General features: G+C 30.5%; 1 protein-coding gene across 1 annotated transcript in view; it reads left to right on the top strand.

The window, feature by feature from the left end:
• Positions 1-1,695: 1,695 nt before the first annotated feature.
• The window catches only part of LOC142333319 (diacylglycerol kinase eta), a 123,551-nt gene continuing 104,205 nt past the window's right edge, over positions 1,696-21,041 (top strand). Inside the window, exons 1-7 of the mRNA XM_075380340.1 lie at positions 1,696-1,701; positions 5,405-5,507; positions 11,239-11,375; positions 13,067-13,158; positions 16,621-16,751; positions 17,106-17,274; positions 19,676-19,778. Of these exons, the coding sequence (XP_075236455.1) occupies positions 1,696-1,701; positions 5,405-5,507; positions 11,239-11,375; positions 13,067-13,158; positions 16,621-16,751; positions 17,106-17,274; positions 19,676-19,778 (741 nt within the window). The remainder of the gene's footprint in view (positions 1,702-5,404; positions 5,508-11,238; positions 11,376-13,066; positions 13,159-16,620; positions 16,752-17,105; positions 17,275-19,675; positions 19,779-21,041) is intronic.

The following is a 21,041-nucleotide window of genomic DNA, read 5'->3' as shown; positions in this document are numbered from 1 at the left end:
TGGTCTCTATTTAATAACATATTTTGGCCTGGCAGTCAGTATAATTAATTAGCTACCGGTTCATTTTTTACATAAGTAGAATAATTGCTTCCTGTGAGTCCCAAAACATAAAGCTACGCAAGATATCTAGAGATTTACGGACTATGATAAGAATCAATCGATCAAAAGAGATTAAGTTTTATTAAAATTTTGAATTAGACCAGACCTAACTTTATTTTGAGCCACAGAATGCGTTTTATTTATGATAAATAGTTAAATGTATATATATTATCGGTATTTATTTCTTATCGGGTATTTTACTAACTTTATACATGATAGTAGACGGTCTATAAATTCGTACATATCTTGCATACAATAATATATAACTTTATTCAATTTTAAATTATAATCTATTTAATAAAAATAAATGGAATTTGTGCTAAGAAAGATAAAATTAATAATTTTTTCCATTAGTAATCTCATCCTTTGTGTTTTACTGAAATGTTTATAAAAGATGTATAATTTTAATGAAACAAAAATACTGTAAAGACAAATTTAATTGTTATTATTACTGTTGTAATTCATTAAAAAAAAAACTTACTTACATTAATTAAAAACTTACATCGGATGATAAATTGTTTTCTTTTAGACTTTGTCAGGGAAATGTAATGTTATTTAAGCGAATATTGTTTGAGCGTAGTTGGCATCAAAAGAATGAAGTGAATAGCCTTCAGCAGCTAGTCCTGTACCGTATAAATTGTAATGGAGATTGGGATGTACAATATCATGTTTTCTCTTTCTTGATATGTGTTTTTTTAAATAGCGATTCTATTGTCCAGATAATAGTGCCTGTTTTCATATCACGTTGTCAGTTTCCTCTTGGAAGGAAATCTTGCGTTAGATAGACAGTTGGTGTCTTAAAAGATAACCTCCCTCTACATGGGACACTTTAATATATTTACTACAGAATATTGAGATTGTCAGATAAGTGTTTGTCAAAAGTCCTTATCATTGTGGCTCCTGTCATGCCAAAGACTTACATTATAGATTTACGACTGCAGTGTTTGATGAATTTCACTTTCAGATTTTCCATTGTTAAAAACAATGATTATTCAGTAATTAACTGAACATTTTAGATTGCAGAACTATTTTTTAAAAAAAATATTCTGCTGTTGCTCGGTACTAACTTGGTGATAATCATCAAATGAGGGGAGGCACTTTCAGTTGCAGGATTACTTCTATAAGCAGAATTATCATTTTTAGTGAATTTAGAATTTATGTCCTCTACATTGTGTGGCAAAAAAATTTTGTGTCACGGTCTTATTTCTTTAAACAAAATGAAAAGTCAGCGGCAGTCAATTCTTTTTGCTACATCCAACTGTTGAGAAATTTCCTTCCTAGATGTGATGTCGATGCAGGAACGGTGTGGTATCAACAAGACTATTCATAAGCGCTAACATCAAAGAATTCATTAATTATTATAACAGAAATGTTTCTGGATGTTTCAGTAGCTAGATCTATCCGTGTTTTGATTTTTTCCACACCCATCTCGATAAGATTTTTACTAAACCTAATGCAATTAAGGAATTTAAAGCTTTAAGTTTTTCAACTGTAATATTCAAAACAGAAATGCGGTGATTCCACCCATCATGAAATGTTGACAGAATAGAAAATTATTAACAGAGTATAAGTTCAGGCTGCAAGAATGTATTAGTAATGGAGGTAGTATCTACGTGTTGTAATTTTTAAGACAAAAGTAAGCATCAATGGCATATTTTCCCCTTAAAATTATTTATATATATTTGGGGGTTTAAAAAATTATCCCGGTAGTTGACGATATATTAGCTCAAATTCATTCTGTTTTTGAATAAGATTTCTATAGGTCAGAAAGAATGATAATTCCAGGTTAAATCATATCCTGATTTACTCAGAGTAGTGTCAGATCTGTCAGCGGTGATGTATATAAAACACTGTTGTGTACTCATTGCTGTTTGTAAACTTTTCTGACATTATACTTCCTTTGGAAAAATAAAAAGTGGTTGATCAACTTCAACAGTTTTATTGACCTGTTTATTTTTAATTTATTTTTTATTGGTAGTCATCGTAGTCTCAATTCTCGATTCTGGGTTCATTTTCGTTTGCTCCGTGCATAACACTTGTGTTTTGTTTGGCGTGAACAGATGAACAGCATGGTTGTTCACGTACTAATTTACCGCCGTTGAGGATGTATCTTTTCGTAATCCAATTTCATGTCTACATGCTTTGACATTGTAGATCTGTAAGTATAGTCTTGCTGACAATATTAAATCCATATTGTGACCATTTGGACGCAATTGCTCTTACTGCAATATTTCTTTACCCTGTAAAAAATTAACAGTCTGTTTTCATAACAATCTATTTCATGAAAAAATAAAACGGTAACATTTTGGCAAGTGAAAAAGTTTTCATTGCAAATGAAAAATAATCCTTATTTAGCTAATGTTAATTATTAAGTAATATTTAAGTTATCATGAAGCATTCCAGTAGTGGTGGGATGTAATAAAAAAAAAAGAGTTAACAAGTTTCCAATTTTCACCACATTGTTTTTCTAACAATTTCCCAATTACTTGAATAAGCGATCATATTTTTAAATTAACTGAAAACTGTTGTTTTGTGTGTATGTGCGCGCGCGCATCTCTCTCTCTCTGTGTGTGTATGTGTGCTCATGTGCGCGTGCGTGCACACACACAAGTAATGTATGATTTGTTTCTTATGGTATGAAAGTATAGAGATAAATTAAATTATGAAAAAAAATCATTAGTAAGGAATTCATATTTAATATGGATGGGAGTATGAAGTTAATTTACATGCATTTATTTGTCGTATTTTATTGGAATCTATTTTATAATTTAATATAGATTTATTTTATTTTTATAGATTTTTATAAAATCGTTGTTATAGATTCTTTCTATAATTTTCTTCAAGTTTAAATGAAAATAATATATAAATAAAATAAATGTAATTTTTTCTTTTATCTTGGGAAGGGGGAATAAGAACTTATGATTAATGTCGATATTTTAGTTTTCTGTTTTCTGGAATGTAACTGAAAAACTTCATTAATAATAATATATTGCCTCCCCAATTTTTCATATTATTAACAGTAACTGGCTACACAATTTATTCTCGGTAGACATATTGTATTAAATTCACTATAAGGAAGTGTTGTGTTGCAAATGACATGGCAGTTATTGTGTATTATTATCAATGTAATATTGTTATTTATGTCTTGTTTTGTATTTGTTATTAAATTTATATATATACACAAGTTAATGTAAATGAACGTATATTTATTTAAACGTGCAACACTTATCTTATAATTACGTTGCATTGTATTCATTTCTTCCACTTGTTATTTGTTATCTTAATTCTAGATAATTTCAGCAAAATCTTGATTATCTATGGGCCGTTGTCCGTGTTGTGAATTACTTATATTCAGATAAACATCTTTTGTAAATACTGTATTGTTCTGTGTGGCAGAATCTTAAAATAAATATTAATCTCTTGTTTTATGTCAGTTAAATAGCAAAAATAAAATACTACCCCGGCCTTGTAATATTTTTTCACTGTAAAACTATCGAATGAAGACTCAAAGGTATGTTTGCCTTCAATAATCTTTAATATTTTAACGCAATTTTGTTTAATATTGATGAAATGAATTTACAAATTTATTGGTAAAAAGATTTGAAGAAGGATATAACTTAAAAAGTTTTTTGAAAGGACCAAAAAAAACACTAATTTTGATTCCATTATTTTATGAGACCGCAAATACTAGAAATTTTGTTGCACTGAAACCTTATATGCTTATTAGATCATTCAGAAAACTTTTTTAATCACAACCTGTGATTAAAAAAAAGTATAAAAAATTAAAATGGTACTGACGTCTCATTAAATTTATTATAGACGCTAGTGAAATAGCAGACAGGAAGGATATAAAAACATTGGCATCATCTAGTAGTAAGATTGTGGCTTTCATCACAAATTTTGGTGAAAATACATGTTGCTATCTAATAAAGTTGTATTGTCTGGTCTTCAATCCAGGAAAAAACAAAGTGCTTATGTTACCAAGAAAGTTATTGATTAGTTTTAGAAGTTCTGAACTTTTTTTTGTATTTCATTGGCTTTACTACTTGATCTGTGTCATACAAAAGGGATCCATACAGAGGTGGATTATTTTCCTAAAACCAATATGCTTATTTAATGCATAACATTGTTGTAAATTTGAACATATTACATCGATGCAAAACAGTAAGTTTGAATAAGTTTTCAGACTTCTGCATCTTCTACCGTGCAAATTAACATGTTGACTACCATTAACTATCAGTATTTATCGAAACAGTTATGTTCACTGTGTCGGTTAGTATTAGAAATTGGTATGATGATTACTAAAGTTTATCAGTAGACTGCTGACCGGTTACAAATCCTTTATTTCTGTATATTATTCTTCTCTACTGTTCAAAATGATCGTGCTTTAACAACTAAGATGTGGTTTATCACGTTATTACAAACTGATATTGTAAAGACGTCTCTTCTCCTGCCATTTCATCATACAAGACCTTTTCTGTTTCTTCATTTTCAAAAAAATTAAATAAAATGTTATTATTATCTTCAGTCAGTTTTTTAAAGGAATTTGTTATCGATTGATCACATTGTTTTGGCTTCCTTTCCTCAGTAGTGATGCTCTTTTCTGACTATTCAATTGCAGCCCACTGGATTGATCTAGTGGTGAACTCATCACAAATCAGCTGATTTTGATGTTTAGAGTTTTAAGTACAAATCCTATAAAGGCAGCTACTTTTATATGGATTCGAATATTAGATCGTGGATACCGATGTTTTTTAGTGGTTGGGTTTCAATTAACCATACATCTCAGGAATGGTCGACCTGATACTGTACAAGACTGTACTTCTTTTACATTCAGACATATCATCCCCTGAAGTACACTTCATTTATTTTTTCATACGTATCATCCTCATTCATCCTCTGAAGCGATACCTTACAGTGGTTCTGGAGGCTAAACAGGAAAAAGAGAGAACTATTCAATTGCAGTAGTTTCTCCATTCATCATATGTTATATTCACCCTCTGCTTTATTTCCATAATTAGTTTTAAATTCAATGTTATTATGCATAACAGTACTCCAGCTACTTTATTTTTATAATCAGGAAATACCTAGTTAGAAACCTCTTCATAATAAATATCCAGTTTAAATTTGTACGATTTAATTAAAGTAGCTCTTTAGAAATGGACGATTGAATGAGTGTATTTATATAAGTGAAATAACTGCTTGAACTGAAAATAATTGCTAAGAAATCATCTTTGTGATCAATAACTTATTAGAAATTTTTGTTATTTTGTAAAAAAAAAATTAATAGAAATTTTATTTTCAGCGATCACGAGAATTTCATCACTTATTATCAGGATGTCATAGTTGGAATGCATCACACTATGCAAGACCTGTCTATTGCAATATATGTGGTGATGCTGTATCAGGTATGTATTTAAAAAATTTATGTTTGCTTTTAAATTTTTTAAGTATTTTCATCATACATATTTTCATATGTATTTGTTGAAGTATGTGTACTGTAGTTCATTGTTTTCAAAGGGTTAAGGTGAATGAAATTTGAAAGGAGTGTTAATATATAACCTTTTACCTGTCAATTCTCTTTGAACAGTTTATAGGTTAGTAGGTCATGTAATTATAGCTAAACAGGGTTAGTTGTTTTGACAATAGAAGGAAGAATAAAAGGTTAAAAATGTAAAAGCAAAAGATGGTAGATTTTATGAAGTAATTATTAAAAAAAAAAATATATATATATATTTATATAGCAAATTAAAAAAGATTAATGCAAAAAACTATGAATTGAAAAGAGAAGTGCATCAAACCATTCAAATTACTCATAGAAAAAAGCAATTGTCTCTTTTTCAATAAAAAATACTTTTTTTACCTCTGATTAGAGATAGTGTATATATAGAGAATTGTTTACAAGAGAAAGGGGTACATTAATTTGTTGCTTTACACTACCAATCAAAGTCTTTCTTTTTACTATGGTGTGTGTAACACACATTAGGTAAAACAGGCGCTGGTTAGTATTATTTTATATACATGTGATATTGTCCTGTCCTTGTGTAAAGAGAGTGATGTATTGAGAAATATGATGTGTATTCAAAAGTCAATAATCTTGCCGTATGTTTTTATGGTTATCATGTTAAGCATCAATAAACAAGAAAAGAAACTGTTGCTGTATTGCAGTTCTTAAATTTTAACATCTTTAATCTATAATAATAGCGATGAATGTTTTTACTTTTTCTTAATGTATGAGAAGCAAAAAAGTCAATTAGACATAAACATCTGTATTAAAGTAACTTTATTTTTATATACTCTATTGTAATGGAAATTACTTGTATATAGCCTGAAAAAAAGCATCAGTATGATGTCTTTCACTTGAGTTTTGTCCCTTGTAAGTTACACAGTACCTCACCAAAAATTTGCTAATTCATTACTGTACAAGTATAATATACATTATTTTCAGACTAAATAATTGGCCTAAAAATGGCCAGTTTAATATTTAAGGTTAATTAGATGAGGTTAACAAGCAAAGCGATCGTTATGTTATGTTTGCTGATATTGTATGAAGTTCAGAAACTTGTTTTTATTTTTGTAATTTAATTGCATTAACATTTCATTTCAATATATCAATAACCAAAATCAGAAGTCACAAATTTTAATGAAGTATATTTCAGAATAAGTAAACATTCGATACGGATTATATGTAAAAGAAAAATTGTAAATGCAAAAATATCGTAAATTCAATATATTACCTTCACCACTATAGGTTTTGACGTTTCATTTTAAAATCTTTATAAGTCAAAATTTACAATAAAGTGACACTTTTTTTGTGTATTTACAATCAGTGTGGTGAAAACACAACAAATGCCAAGATTATTGATTTTTGAATGCGCATCATCTTTCTAAATAATTACCAAGAGTGAAACTGTTACTTGTAGACATTGAATGCTAATATACAACACTAAGTTTTGCTTCAGTGAATAAGGCACTAGAAAATCATACATTACAACTCACTCTTTTTAGTAAGCCAGGTATGGAAGGGTATTTGTTATTGAGAATCATTTTGTCACTTTTAGAAATTGTCTATGACACAAATCAGCCGGTCATTGCTACCATTTGTATATGGCATTCAAAATATAGTATAACAAATTTAACTATATAATTTATTGAATCTCTGGAAAGTAATATACATTTTAAATGTAGTGTTAGGTGGTAATGATGTAATTAGACCTTATGTTGTCATTACATTCATTTAAAGCATTAGTATCATTACATCTGGATGTACAATCTGTACATCCAGACGTAATGACATCTGTGTTAAAAAGAGATATTTATAGTTATTCAATATAATAATAATAATTTAAAATATGCATTGCTGCTGTTAATCCTAACAGCTATTAAGTACGATTAGAATAAAATTTCAGTTAGCCAGAATTGTAAAATAGTTGAAATCTATGGACAACTGATCAGGGTTTAGAAAAAGAATATGATGAATGAAAATGGTGCAGTATGTTTAGAAATGAATATAATGTTCACAATGGTGTGAAATGCCCACGAACAATAAAGAAGTAGTTGACTAACTGCAATGATTGATGAACCGGTAAAGAAGATTGATGACATGGTTTGAGGTAATCAAGACTAATCAGTTAACCGTTTCAGAATGGTCAGTTGATTTCATAGATCGTGGCACCACAGTAAATATGGAATTATATTGTAAAACTTTAAAAAAGATTAAGAAGAGGTATTCAAAACAAACATTTGGTGCGTGTTGAGATCCTGGTGTTGTTCTCTTGATAACACTGATCAACAATGATTTTGTTAAATGAAAGTGAATAACTGATTCTTATAGTATTTTTCATGCCGATTTCAAATATGAAATCAGAATTCTTCTACCAGGCTTAGTTTTCTTTGTAACTACCATTCTTAATTTCAGGTGGTATCATGCATGAACTTCATAATCATAGCATTTTGTGAACATATTTTATTATATTATTTATCATCTAAATAGCTTTTCTTTATTTATTACAGTTCCTTAATTGTTGTCACATTGATTTATTACACATTAGTTATCATATTTATTATTTGCACACTAATTAAAATGAACAAGAATATGACGCATTATTACTATTTTCATCTTACTATAAACTATATATATATATATATATAAATAGGAAAAAACCATTACATAAAAGAGCAGTGGGCAAACAGATAGATACTGACTGCAGGGGAGAAGAACGTTGTTAGTCAGGCATTATTGAAACTAGAAAAAGTTTATCTTGCTCCGCTACACATTAAAATTGGTTTATTCAAAAATATTGTTAAATCAATGGATCGTAATGGTGCAGGGTTTCAGTTTCTAAAAAACAAATTCCGTAATATAAGCATGCTAAAATAAAGGAACGTATATTTGTTGGACCACAGATAAGAAACCTAATGAGTGATCCAGCGTTTGAAGAATGTTTTGATGACTTGGAGATTACTGCATTGAAATCATTTCAAAATATGGTAAACAACTTCTTTGGAAATCATAAGGCCAGTAACTACAGAGAACTCGGGTATAACATGTCACTCAAAATCCATTTCTTCTTATATTCGCATTTGGATTTTTTCCCTAACAATCTTGGTGGTATCAATGATGAACATGGTGAATCTGCTTTCACCATGAGATATCTACAATGGAAACACGATACCAGGGAAAATGGAACCCAAAAATGTTAGCTGACTACTGTTGGAATCTAAAGAAGGATCTACCCGCAGCAAAAGTTCAACAGCAGAAATTCCAAAAGAAATTGATTTTAGGTGAGTACAAAATGCATGCAATGTATTGTCATATTACTTGTGTTCACCATATGTTTTTTTGTTTCAAAACAATAAATTACAAAAAAAACTGAGTCCGATAGAAAAAATCTATTTTTTGAAATTTATTTATGAAATCGGCATAAAAAATACTATAAGAATCAGCCATTTACTCTCATTTAACAAACAAAAAATTAAATTTTATTGATCAGTGTAATCAATGCCCATCTGCATTTTGCTGAACTTGAACTTTATTGTGACATTTCAAGGCTAGATGTCACACCTGGTAATTAACATTTCCTCATGAAAATAAATACAATGAGGAGTTGTATTCCAGTGTAGAAAGGTGGCTGAAATTACAGATAGAAGAATATTAAAATATAATTCTTAAATTTATGAAATGCTATGAGAAGTATCTGTTTGACAAAGACTATATAAAATAATAGGTAAAAGTTGTGTAGAATTAAGTTATAAATAATAAAAATGTAATTGTACTGATATCTTCTTTTCATAAATAAATTTGAGTTACTTTTCGATTACCCTCATAAAATTGTTTTTCTATAAATCAAGCGACAATAATATATATATACAGTGTGTCAAAAAAATATATACACACTTTGAACTGTCAGAAAATGTATTTTCTTACCTACAAGCTTAAATTTCTGGGAAAAGTAAGACTACAGTCCACTTTCAAAAATAAGTCTACTTTGTAGTCAAACTGAATGTTCCAAATGGTGGTTAAAGAAAATGTTCAAGATGGTGGCCTTCAGCATGGATAGATTTCTGAGTACGACGAGTCATGACTGATTCCGTAGCTTGCACCAAAGTATCCAATGGGATTTGTGTACACCGCTTGAATGTCATTCCAAAGTGTTTCCAGGTTACATGGTTTATGACGGTACACTTCATCTTTTACTGTGCTCCATAAAAAAAAAATCAAGTGGCATAAGGTATGGAGAGCATGTAGGAAACTCAATTGGTCCGATTGCATTCTATCCGTTGGTGTGGTACATTTTGGTCCTGGTATGCGTGCACATCCCTGTGACAGTGCGATGGACGCCATCTTGTTGACAATAAACCTGTTATTACCATACATTGCACGAATGGAAGAGAAAATTAAATCAGCTAGCATTGTTGGGTACTTTTCTCCGTTTACAGTACCTACAAAACAGAAAGGTCCAATGAGTCCTGACGGAGACAAACCGCACCACACATTAACACCAGCCAAATTCACAGCCTTTTCAACAGTAATATGGGGATTATCTTCAGCCCAGTACACACAATTATGCTTATTAACAGTTCAATTAAATTTGAATTGGATTGTGCTTCATCTGACCGAACAGTGCTATCCATAAATGCTGGTTCACGTGTAACCATCCCCTGAACCCATTCACAAAATTGTACTGTGTGATCTGGGTCTTTGTCACTTAGCTGTTCCACCAGCCTTGGAATGTACACATGCAACTTGCATTTCTACAGTATGCATTGAACACTACTAGCACTTGACCAATCTCATGTGACTCTTGTCTTAAAGATTTTTTTGGCGAATGCCGAAACAATTCCAGCACATGACGATTCATCACTTGCAGCTGTGCAAGGTCACCTGATCGGCCTTTCTGCACATCACAAAAAATAAGTCGTGACTCATACTCAAAAACGTATCGATGCTGAAGACCATCATTTTGAACATGTACAGGGTCTGGCATATAAACCTGATAATTTTTTAGGGATAATAATTAAACTGTGTTTCGTACTATTAAAACATTTAATATATCAAATTAAAGATCAATTTTTGCAATTTATAGTGAATTACTTACGTAGATTTCTTTTGTTTTTGAATATTATGTCGTCCAAATGTTTTCCATTACTCCACACTCACTTAACCTCATTCTAAAATTTGACATTGCTCGCTCAATCATTATTTGTGGAACCGATTCAATTTCTTGTCGAATGGCCTCCTTCAGTTCTGCAATTGACTGTGGTCGACTACTGAAGACTTCATGTTTGAGATACCCTCGCAGAAAAAAATGACAAACAGCCAGGTCAGGTGAACGCGCTGGCCAAGGAATGTCGCCAAATTGGGAAATCAAACGTCCAGGAAAGGTTTCTCGCAGAACATCCATTGCGATTCTTGCCATATGGGCGGTGGCACCATCCTGTTGAAACCAAATTTCATGTCCTTGAAAGTCATTCAGTTTCAATCGCAGAAATTCATTCAACATGTTTACGTATCATCTACAAAATGAAATCGGTTGAACTACTTCATATATTAAATATATTTCTAATTTATTTAGCAATAATTTTTTTAAATTTATTTTTGTTAGTATAAGTAATTAATGTATTTTAATTTTTTAATAGGTGTTACCCTACATGGATTTAGTTGTGAAGTTTGTAAATTTAAAATACATAAAAGATGTTTGTCAAAAGCAATAAATAATTGTAAGTGGACTACTTTAGCTAGTATTGGAAAGGATATTATTGAAGAAAAAGATGGCGTAAGTTAATATATATATATATATATATATATATATATATATATATATATATGTATATACAATTGTTATTACTATTATTATTATTCATTGATTAAAAGAGTTCTTGCTTATAAAAGATATACATCCAGAAAATCTTAAAATACTTGACACATGTCAAGTATGCATGTCTCTTATGCACCTAGTGATGCATAAGATTATTCATCACTTAGTGATGCATGAAAGGTTATTCATGCATAATTAGTTTCTTCTTTCCCTGAATGAAGTAGCATAGCTATTTTGTTTTTTGTGTTCATGTTGGTAATTACTATGTGTCGGTAATTATATTTAAAACAGTTTATCAATCTGCCTGTTGTGAAATATGATGAGTAGTCAGATTTAAAAAAAAAGAGTGTGACGGAATTTACTGTTAGATTTGTGAAGTTTATGAATTGAATGAGATGAGTAAAATGTTGTGAAAAGTGGGTTAGTATGTTTAATGGAAGAATCGAGTGCGTCGATTACAAAAATGTAGACGCCGGCTGTGTGTAATCAATGAAGATTTGCAGAGAAATGTTGAAAAGAAGACTTGTTCTAGTAGATGATTCACAATTTCTGATTTATTTTGAGACTTGTTTTATGAAATTGTGACTGAACACTTGGACTACTAAATTTTGTGTTTGAGGCCAAAAATGTTGCTAATATATAAAACAAAATGCATGAAGGCAGCCTTGGAATTTTTACATTGAGATGAAGGGAAAGGATTTTTTTTAAAAAAAAATTGTCATTACTAATGGAATTTGGGTTTGCCATGTTGACATATGAGTTCCCCCAAAAAACCAAGAAATTCAATACAACTTTTTTTACAAGAAAAATAATAGATATTGATATTTTTGTGATTGTCAGAAATATTGTTAGTATAATTTGTCCCACAAGTACAGTCATAATCCTAAAGTTTGGACATAGGGCTGAGCAGTTTCCGTCTGTTTACAGATCTCAAGAAATTTCTTGACAACCAGAAGATGAGTCAAAGGAGAATGACCAAAAATGGTTTAAGTCACTTATACTGCAATTGTATAAAGAGAGGATAACTTCAAATTGTCCACATCAGACTGGCAGTTATTAGAGAAATTTTTCATTTGGAAGGTTCTGAGTTCAAATCTAAATTCGGCTCTGAATTTTTTGTACGCTTCATTTATTTCTTAATTTATACCCGTATAAAAGTCTTGAGTTTCATTGATCAATTAATCATAAAAAAAGTGTCATTAAAAATAATGATTAGATAAATCACATGGTGATTATTATGTTGAAATGTAGTTTTTAAGATATTTAGAATTTAGTTATAGCGGTGATATTATGTTTAAAGTCCCATATTTGAAAATCCAAAAGATTTTTCATTATATTGTAATATTACTTAAAAACCTTAGTAATTTAAGAATTGCTTTTGAAATAGAATTATTGTTTGTTACTTATAAGGTGTGGTCAAATTTTTAATTTTTTTCATGCAGTAAAATTTTGATTCTTATAAAATGGTATTCTGTAAAAGAATGTTATCTGTTTAGTCAAAACAATGTACACATTGCCCATCTAAATGGAGGTATATAAATTTATGAATTGTATCTAAATTTAATAAAATTGCCCCCTTTTTTAAATTAATATTGGAAAACATTAAAGAATGTACATTTTGACTTTTTAATTTTTATTTATTTTCTCAGAGTATCCAGATGCCTCATCAGTGGATGGAAGGCAATTTACCTGTTTCATCAAAGTGTGGAGTTTGTTTTAAGAACTGTGGGTCTGTCCTTAGGTAATTTTTTCTCTTCTATTTTTCTCTTAAATAGAATTTATTTATTTATTTAATACCCGGTTAGTTAATAACACATACACAGTACTCAGCACTGTGTCAAGAGTACTCTGTATAGATGCCAAGGCATCTGTACACAGTCAGGTGTACAAATACGAAAAATAAAAATAAAAAATACAAGAAATAAAAACAAGAAAAAAACAAAAAAAGTAAAAAATAAAACTAAAACTTAAAAAAAAATAATAATGATATAATTATAATAATATTTTTTGTATTATTTATTTACTTATTGGTAATTTAAATATAAAATTAACTGAACTGAACAGAAGAGAACAGAAAAACTGATTATTTATTTTACATATTTGGGTCTCCCCAATGATTTAGGCCTTATCAGCAATTGCCCATTCAATACAGTACAAATACATTAACAATTAAAAATACAAATATAGAACAGAAAACATTATTAATTACACCAAAAAAGGAAGTTAAAGAATAATATCTACTATTTATAAATAGTAATAATATCATACTATTTTATAAAAGAAAAAAAAACAAAATTGTGTGTGTACTACTAAGCTTATAATAAAAATACTGTTAATTATGAAAAATATTTAGTGGCATCAAAGTAATTGTAGTAAAAATATATGCTTCAATTGTAACAAAATATTAAAGGATTTAATTGTTTGTTGCTTTAAGTAACAGATATTCTAGATATTTACAGTTTCAGAGGATAGACATCTAAATACTTCTTTCTTAAACAATTTGTAATTCGTCATATCTTTGTATTTAGTTTGATAATTTTTTTTTAGCTTTAAATTCATTTTTCATGTGGAACATATGAGTAGCTACCCAAAAGTTCGGGGAATTTGAAATTCGAGGATGAACCATTGCTGGTACGACCTGCTGTCGCTAGATGTGGCTAACAGTACTCTTTGTGAATCAGTGTTCCAACAGCTGTGACGGTGAGAGGCTGCATTGTTGACTTTTGTGTGGTTGTGTAACGTCGTGTTTTACTGCTTCGGCGAAGTTCTAAACGGCAGATTTTAAAGAGCAAAGAACCCGCATCAAATTTTGCTTCATGCTTAAAAAACCGGTGCAGAAACCCCTTGCATGCTTGTGGAAGCATTTGGTGACAATGCTATGAGTAAAAGTACTCTTTTAGTATGAGTAAAATAACATTTTTGGGGTACAAACAATTCAAAGACGGACAAGTGACAGTCGATGACGATGAGCGTTCAGGAAAACCATCAACAAGCGCACAACAGCTGGGTTCTGCACCATGACAATGCGCCCGCACACACATCGCTAGCCGTTTGGAATTTCTTGGCTTCCAAAAAGACGGTAGTGATTCCCCACCCACCCTATTTGCCTGACCTTGCCACGTGCGACTTTTTTCTCTTTCCGAAAATAAAATTTCAATTGACCGTCGTTTTAACACAAAGAAATGCAGAACGTGCTTCGAACACTTACACCTGCAGACTTCCAGGGTTGCATGGAATCATGGGAAAAACGCTGGGATCACTGTATCAATGCCCAAGGGAATTACTTTGAAAGAGACAGTGGAAATTATAAGTTATTGTAAGCTATTTTATTTTTATGGTAAACTTCCCCGAACTTTTGGGTAGCACCTCGTATATCAATATTAACCGATTAAAACCTACAGGCGATAGCGTTGATGCAGCATTAAAATAATTTTTCTTTCCTATCATCCAGCGGTCATTATTCAGAATTGTTTTAGTTACTTTATTTTGCAGTTTAAATAATTAATTTAAACTTTAAATAATTTGATGTTGAACCTCATACTTTGACTCCATATCTAATTAATGATTCAAACATTGACTTATAAAACAAAATCATAATTTTTGGAAAGTAATATACCAGTGAGATAGCAAAATTTACTAACTATATGAAGTTTTTTTTAGTAGTTTTGTTATATGACTTTTCCATTTTAATTTAGCGTCTAAAGTAATTCCTAAATATTTAAATTCCTTTACCGTTTGAAAAATTTTATAATCGTATTCGTTATTATTCATAGTGTAATTACAATTACAAGCTTTGATAATTAAAAGCTTATTAGTAAATTTGTGATCGGTTCTGAGTAAACTACAACCGTTATCTATTTAGGCAAAGTTTCCTTTCTTGAGTACATTTCATAAAATAATAAAATCTTCATGAAGACGTGATGAAGACTACAGTATTTTAGTTCATGGTAGAGGTTATATATATCTACGTATATTAAGAACAATGTCGGGCCTAAATGATTTCTCTGAGGTACCCCAACATCAATTTCAACTAATCGGTCTAGAACCGATCTTTACCACAAACTTTCTGCTTTTTAAATAATTTTAAGATAAGGTCCTTCCATTCCAATCTCTTTCAAACATTGTATCAAGACTGACTGAATTAGAGAGTCAAATGCATCGCTTAAATCAACAAAAACAGCTAAAACATGATTTCTATCATCCAGGCATTCATTAATAAGATTAAAAAAATTTACAAGCAGGTTACTGACTCCTTAACTGACAATCACTTAGTAAATTATAATTCAAATATTTATTAAGATGATTTACTGTGTATTTCTCGCATAACACTGTTAGTATAGTTATTCATCTATAATTTCCTAACAATCTATGATCCTCGTTTTTATTCTACGATCCCCATTTTTGTAGATTGGTCTAACTGTGGGTACTTTCATTAAATTAAGAAAAAACCTGTTCCGCAAGGAAAAATTTATAAATCTAACTAATAAGGGGGTAATTTTATCTGCAATATTTCTTAAATCACAACCTCTAATCGAAGCAGTTCCAGAAGATTTGTTATTTATTTGTAATAAATATCACCTGCAGCAACCTGCAGTTGCTGCAGGTAAATAAAAATGATCTGATTCTGGATTTTTACTCGGTTTTAAATTAACACAAGTCAGCCGAGTTTGTTTTACAACCAGTACAAAATTATAAGCAAATGCCGTAGCAATATCTTTGTTAGAACCCAAAAATCTCAAGAATTTAGCAAGTACATCATACAGTCATCATTATAAATTAATTTTAAATAATTAGTAATTTCTTGACTGATGTGTATCAATATTTGCTGTGGCTCAATATTTGCTAGTTACATTTGCAGTGTATCTCAATTTCCACTCAGTACCTCTAAATAATTGTAATTAAAATTCTCTGAAACAATTCTACAGTACTGAATTTTCCTTAAATTTCATTTTCAATATCTTTGGTAATAATTATTCTATCTGATAGTTTTATGTAATTTTTATATATAGTTATGAAAATCAGAGATTACAGGTAACACTTACTGGAAGTTGAAACTTTTGTATATTTTTAAACTGCTGTAAACTGCAGGTAATTGAAATTATAAATACCAAATTTAAAGTTACTAGATAGATTCTAGTTTGCATTTTAAAAGAATTAGATAAAAACATTACATTGTTTGAAGTAAAATATAATTTATTTTTAGATTACGCGATTGGAGATGCTTATGGTGTCGTGCAACAGTCCATACTGCTTGCCGACCTCATTATCCAGTCGTTTGCCCATTGGGCTCATGTCGTATCAGTATTGTACCACCAACTGCCTTGCACAGTATTGGTAAGTAAAGACGGTTTACATATGCTTTAATATTTTGTGTATTTATTAAAAAAAAAAAAAAAATACTTGGGACTTCATGCAATATGCTTTCTAGAAGATTACTAAAAACAGTACATTTCATTTCACTCTGAAAGATTATAATTATTAAAAGTTGTGTCTAAATTAATATCTAGTGTACTAATTTTTATTATTTTATTTTATAAACATACATACATTTTTATTATTTTATTTATTTTAAGTTGTATTATATAAACATACAGGATTTCAGGACAAATTGGTTTCTTTTGTGAAAAATTGTAATAGAGTGATTTATTTATTGTAGACTATACATTTTTGTTTGTATTTTTTTATTAGGAACTGATGATGCTTGGGATGCTGTTCGACCACAAGATTGTTCACCGTTATTGGTATTTGTTAATTCTAAATCAGGCGATAATCAAGGTGTTAAATTTTTACGTAGATTTAAACAATTATTAAATCCTGCACAAGTTTTTGACCTCATATCTAGTGGGCCTGGACCTGGGTAATTATATTTATTATGAATGTATTCATTTATCTATCGATTGTATCGGTGAAAACTTTATTATATGTACAATTTTTATCTATTACATTTAACCTTTGAGCAATGGACAGATGAAAAGAAGTCTTTCAGTGTATTGCAGGTTTTCAGAAGTAATTTAATTGGAGTTTAGAGAGGTCATTTAACTCATGCCTCTCAGAAATTTCATTAAAAAAAAAACACAAAAAAATGTGTTGATAAATCAAATTATTATCTCATCATAATGTTTCTAAAAATAAAAATCAAATGTTTCATGTTTTAACTTTTTTTTGTTATTATAAAAGAGTGAGTTGTTATTATAAAAGAGTGAGCTTTAACAGTCATTGTCATTAGCCTGGTTGCAGATGGTAGTGTATAAAAAGTTGCCATACCTGACCTGTAATTTTTTAATTGAAATTGATTAAATGATTGATTTATGATGGTTGTCCTGAAAGTAAAGAATGTTTTGATATAAAGAAATCAAGATAAGAGTTAATTAAATAATTTTTTTTTTAATTATATGTTGTAGCTTTTTTTTTAATAATGTTGGAGAATGCTGCAATAGATTGGAATCATTGCATGTTAGAGGTGTGCAAAGATGGTTGTCTCATGATAGAACAAAAATTGATGGTAGCTGGAAAAGAGTCAAGATTGACAAAGTTTTTGAAGTGTTTTAAGCAACCCTGTTCGAATATTAGTTAATTAGAAATTACAAATTAATGAATAATGTGTGGTTGAATTTTTGCATCGATAACATTATTATGTAAAGGAATTAATTAAAAAAATCAATTTACTGTTCTAAAGAGTTAAATTTAATTGTCTTAAAGAAAGAATTAACGTGCGCGCGCGTGTGTGTGGTGTGTGTGTGTGTGTGCGCGCGCGCGCGAAAATACACGAATAAATAGAAAATAAATAAATAGAATAATGTTCTTGAAGAAATCTACATAATAAAAGTGTAATAAACGGACAACTAAAATTTGACATTAATGACTGGATTGGATAAATTATAAATCTAACTTATTTAATCTCATAAATTTTATACATTTTATAGTAGTATAAAATCCTATAGAGGTCATTTATTAATTTACTTTAAATAATTTAAATTAATTTTAAATAAACAACCAAATCATTAATTTTTACAAACGGGTACAGTAGTAGATAATCAATTTTTATTAATGTTAGAATTTTTAAATATTTTTTTCTGTCATAAGAAATATTCATGTATGTAGTAATCACTACTAAGGCCCCTCGAGTATGCATGCAAATGAATTGAAAAGCAGTAAGGAAGGGGCCAAAAAAAATGTGCTCACTATTTGTAATTAAATAATAACTAAACAAAAAGACTTACACTCACTAACCTAATTTGTAGTGTAGTGTAAGGTGTTAAATTTGTTATGATAGGCAGAGCTGGCAATTTTTATGCTGCGGATGCACATGTGGTTGGTGGTGGAACGAGCCAGTCGTATTAGCCAGTGCAACAGAAGACAGTCGAGTAGCAACAATGGTTGAGGTTCACTGTACTGAAGTGGTACTGGAAGTACAAGAACATTCACGAGGTTCGGCAGCAGTGGCAGAGAGAGTTTGGAACGCCGCCACCAACACGTCAAACAATTACCTGCATTCGTGATGAATTCAAAGCCGACAGAACTGTTAAAGATGTGCACAAGGAAAGATCCGGCTGACCATGAACAGCTACAAGTCCGGCGTCCAGTGCTGTGGTGTTGCAACATTTCACCCAATCGCTGCAAAAATCGGTGAACCAGGGAGTGCACGAAAGTGGGGTGAGCTGGTCAAGTGTAAGACGTATTCTGAATAGTGCAAACTGGAAAGTGCACATTCCAAGACTGCTACATGCGATGAATGAGGACGACTCAGATCGAAGGATGGAGTACTATGAATGGTTTCAGTATATGGTTGGCGAGGATGAGGAATTTGCAGGGAAGTTTGTGTGGACTGATGAGGTGCAATTCAAACTTAACGGCACTGGGAACCACCACAATTGTGTCTACTGGGCTCCTGAAAATCCTCACGCTCATGTGAACAGGGCAGTGAATCTACTGGGGTTGCTGTGTGGTATGGTGTATCAGTGCATGGTAGCATTGTAGAGTCATGTGCTGCCATTATACCAGATATACTAACAGCTGTGGTTTGGTGTGGAGTTCGGCATTATGGGAATTGTATAGAAGCTACTGGCGATCATTTTAAATATGTACCATAATCCTCTCTCAGTGTCAAAAATTGTCACATCAAGTAAAAATTTGTCACGAGATATAGACAAGCAAACAGTGAGTACATTTTTTTGGATCCCCTCTATACAATGATCTTAAAAATAATCTTGACTATTTTTTATATAATGTATATTATTATTATTTATTTTTTCTTTCAGTTTAAGACTGTTTCGTAATTTTGATCCATTCAGAATTTTAATATGTAGTGGTGATGGATCTATTGGATGGGTTTTATCAGCGATTGACCAACTTGATATGCAGGTTTGTTAATCATTAAACATTTTAATTTGCTTAAATTTCATAATATGCTATTAACCTAATTGTTTATTGATGATTAGTCATAACCAGTTTTAAATTGATTTTGGACTTTTTTGGCAATAATTTAACCCTTTTAATAAAATTATTTACAGTTTTCAAATCTAATTATATATATATATATATATATATATATAATAACCCTTTTATTATGTTAATTTAGTTATATAGTTATGTGTAATATCGACAATTTGTTCTCCTGGAACATTGAATATATGCATTGAATGTTTATAATTGACTTAAAGGAGAGGAAGCCTAACAGAAATTAACTCCTTTATATTCTTATTATACTGGCTGTTGACACCTTACAACAGCTGTCAATTGATGATAATGATAAATTAAGTTTTTGTAGTGAGTGAAAAAATTGCATGCCTGATCAGGACTCAAACTTGGAACTCTGGATGAAAGGCAGAAATTCTATCATTCCACCACAGTGATTGGCGCAATTATAGTACATACTTTCATTTTTCTTAAAATTTTGTCTTTTGCATTACGTAGTTACTGATTTATTACGATGCATTTGACGCCATTCATTTTAATGTAAAAATTTTAATTCTTGTATGAAGGATGTTTTAGTAAGTACTATTTTGATATAAAAATAACAAGAAAATTTTTTTTGAAAAAAACTATGTTCACCTCAAAGCATGGATCTTGATCTACAATTTTACATACTTTTTGCCTACTTTTAGGCACTTGTATACTGTGATCAGCTTCTACATTCCAGCTTCATTTAAATCTGCTGCCTAAGAGGGTTACCATGGCTGTCTTGACATCATCATTGTTCACATGGCGCTGACCGCCAAATTGCCGTTTTAAATGTTGGAACAAATGGTAGTCACTGGGTGCCAGATCAAGACTGTATGGTGAGTGAAGAATTTGTTTCCACCGAAGAGACTTGATGAGATCTTGAGTGCAATGAACCATGTGTGGCCGAGCATTGTCGTGAAGTAGCACGATTCTCATCTCATACTGAGCATGTTGCTCCTTTGATTTTTGATTGCTTGGTGGCAGTTTAGTCAAGTTATCGCAATACATCTCAGCATTTATCGCTTCACCCTGAGGCAAAAATCAATATGCAACAGCCCTGTTTATCCCAAAACATTGTGCACATGATTTTCTGGGCTGACATTTTTTGCTTGAACTTCATTTTCTAGGAGATGATGAGTGTTCCACGACTCTTGTTTTGATTGTGAGACATCCATGTCTCGT

This window comes from Lycorma delicatula, chromosome 12 (genome assembly GCF_047948215.1).
Source record: "Lycorma delicatula isolate Av1 chromosome 12, ASM4794821v1, whole genome shotgun sequence".
NCBI classification, from domain to species: Eukaryota; Metazoa; Arthropoda; class Insecta; order Hemiptera; family Fulgoridae; genus Lycorma; species Lycorma delicatula.
Note: the sequence above shows the minus strand (reverse complement) of the source record. Positions and strands in the feature narration are given on the sequence as shown.